Source organism: Pteropus vampyrus, unplaced genomic scaffold (assembly GCF_000151845.1).
Source record: "Pteropus vampyrus isolate Shadow unplaced genomic scaffold, Pvam_2.0 Scaffold296, whole genome shotgun sequence".
Taxonomy (NCBI): domain Eukaryota; kingdom Metazoa; phylum Chordata; class Mammalia; order Chiroptera; family Pteropodidae; genus Pteropus; species Pteropus vampyrus.
The window spans coordinates 616,973-619,094 of NW_011889077.1; the positions used below are offsets into that span (position 1 = coordinate 616,973).

Consider the following 2,122-nt stretch of genomic DNA (forward strand, 5'->3'; position numbering starts at 1 on the left):
CCCTCGCCCCCCCCCCCCCGGCGGGAGATGTCCCTCCCTCCACGATCTTCTCTCTGACTTTCTTGCCTCCTTCTCAGAAGGGTCATCTCCCATCTCGAGGTCGTCGACGTAATCCCATTGGCAAAGTCGCTTGTACCCTATAAGGTGACATACTCACGGAGTCTCCGGATTAGGACACAGAATCATTCAGCCTGGAACAACTAGACTTTGGAGCCAAGTTTTCCAGTTAAATAGGAAAATGTCTGAAGATGAAAAACAGGACTAGCAGAGACGACCCTCGACCCTCGGCCCTCGACCCTCGGAGAAGAGCTGTGTGGACGTCTCCAGGTGGGGGGGGGCGCCTGCGTGGGGGGTGGGGACACGCAGGGCAGCTCTTCTTTATGAGCGAATCAGATTTCTTTCTATTTTTACTAAGCGCAGTTATCATTGAATTACATTACCTCAATTATAAAAGAGAAAACGCTATGTCCCTCGTCCTCGGTGTGCTGGCGGCCGTGGAGACGCCTGTGCTCGACACGCCATGCTGAGGGGCCGCGTGGCAGGGGAGGTTGTACCAAGGGCCAAGCGAACGCGGGGTGACCAGGGGGCCAGGACAGAGGGGGCTTTCTAAGCGGGTGGCCTTCAAACTGGGGGCACAGAAGTACCGAACGCTTTGCAGAGACACGGGTAGGGGACCAGGTGGCAGAGCCTGGACTCCCACTTGTTCCTTTCTGGAGGGGACTGTCGGAGGGGTTGCCGGTCCCTGCTCTTGGGCCCAGGCCGGGCGGTGTGGTCAGCGAGCCAGACCCGGGAAGACCCAGGTCTCAGCGCCGAGAGCGTGACCCTGCAGACAGAGCCCCAGTCTTCTCGGGAGCCCCCAGCGCCCTCCCGAGGGTGCGACACAGGCCGGGACAGCCAAGCAGCTCGGGCCAGCAGCCCCGAGGCCCACACGCGTGGCCGGACGGAGCTCCCGCAGGCCGTGGCTTCCCGCCGTCCCGGACAAAGCCGCGCTCTGCACGGCCGGCGGATGCAGCTGCCTGGCCCGACCCGACCCCCCCGGACCCCCATACACCCCTCTGTACCCCTTCCCCGGCCGGGGCCAGCAGGGTGCCGCCCTCGGAGCCCAGGGAAAGCGTGACGCCTGCGGCGAGTGGGCTCAGGCCGCTGACCCGTCGCATGTGGGTCTTGCGTAGCGAGTCCCGGAGCTGAACCCCGACTTCAGTCCGTTCAGGCGCACGCACGGACACACTCCCACGACGCGCCGAGGAGCTCCGGGCGTGCGTGTCCCCTCGCTGCGTGGAGCTCGTCCCTGCAGCTTGGGGGGGACGTGGCAGGGCCACCCCCGGGGGCGGGATGCGGGGTGGGGTGAGCAGACTCCCCTGGGCGCAGGAGCCCCGGCGCCCCGCGGCTGTGCGCCCTCGGGGGACCCTATCTCGCGCACCCTCGGGGGCCCCTGTCTCGCGCCCTCGGGGGCCCCTGTCTCGCACACCCTCGGTGGCCCCCGTCTCGCGCGCCCGTGTGTCCGTCGGCAGGACAAGGCGGCAGCCACGTGGCGGGCGTTCTCCACTCATCGGGCACAAAATCTGCCGCTCTGGGTTTTTTGACAAAATACGTTTGTCGCCCATAAGAGGCAAAAACGCCGAGCAGGGGACAGCGCGACGACGTGACCGGGACTCTGGCCGTGTCCCCGACCTCCGCCGACCCGGCTGCACGGGGGCCCCAAGTGCAGAGGCACCTGGACACAGCAGCCCCGTCGCGGGTCTGGCTGGCTGCCCAGAGATGATTACAAGGTGAGCGGCCGCTGGGCCAGGCCCTCTGCGGACCTGGAGGCTGGGGGCGGGCGCGGGGGCCTCACCGGCCGTCTGTGCCCCGCCTCCGGGCCCTTGCCTAGGGAAGCGTAAAATGCGTGGCCCCCCTCCCTGGGGACCCAGTGCACTGTGCATCGCCAGTCGCTGACAGAGACCAGGATGACGGCAGGTGGAGCTCTTACACTCCAGGAGCATCCATCCCACAGGGGAGTGAGGGGCTGGCACCCCGACACACATGTGGGCCAGAGGTAAGCCTGAGCCGGGTCGGTGGACAGACGGAGGCGCACAGGGCGGCCTCGCGTGGGGGCCACACAAGCCGGGTCCTACGGCAGGAT

At 66.5% G+C, this 2,122-nt stretch overlaps 1 protein-coding gene across 1 annotated transcript in view; it reads right to left on the bottom strand.

Annotated features, from left to right (window-relative positions):
* Nucleotides 1-67: 67 nt before the first annotated feature.
* The window catches only part of CUNH21orf33 (chromosome unknown C21orf33 homolog), a 47,078-nt gene continuing 45,023 nt past the window's right edge, over nucleotides 68-2,122 (bottom strand). Inside the window, exon 6 of the mRNA XM_023521138.1 lies at nucleotides 68-137. Coding sequence (XP_023376906.1) covers nucleotides 83-137 — 55 coding nt within the window. The 3' untranslated portion in view covers nucleotides 68-82. The remainder of the gene's footprint in view (nucleotides 138-2,122) is intronic.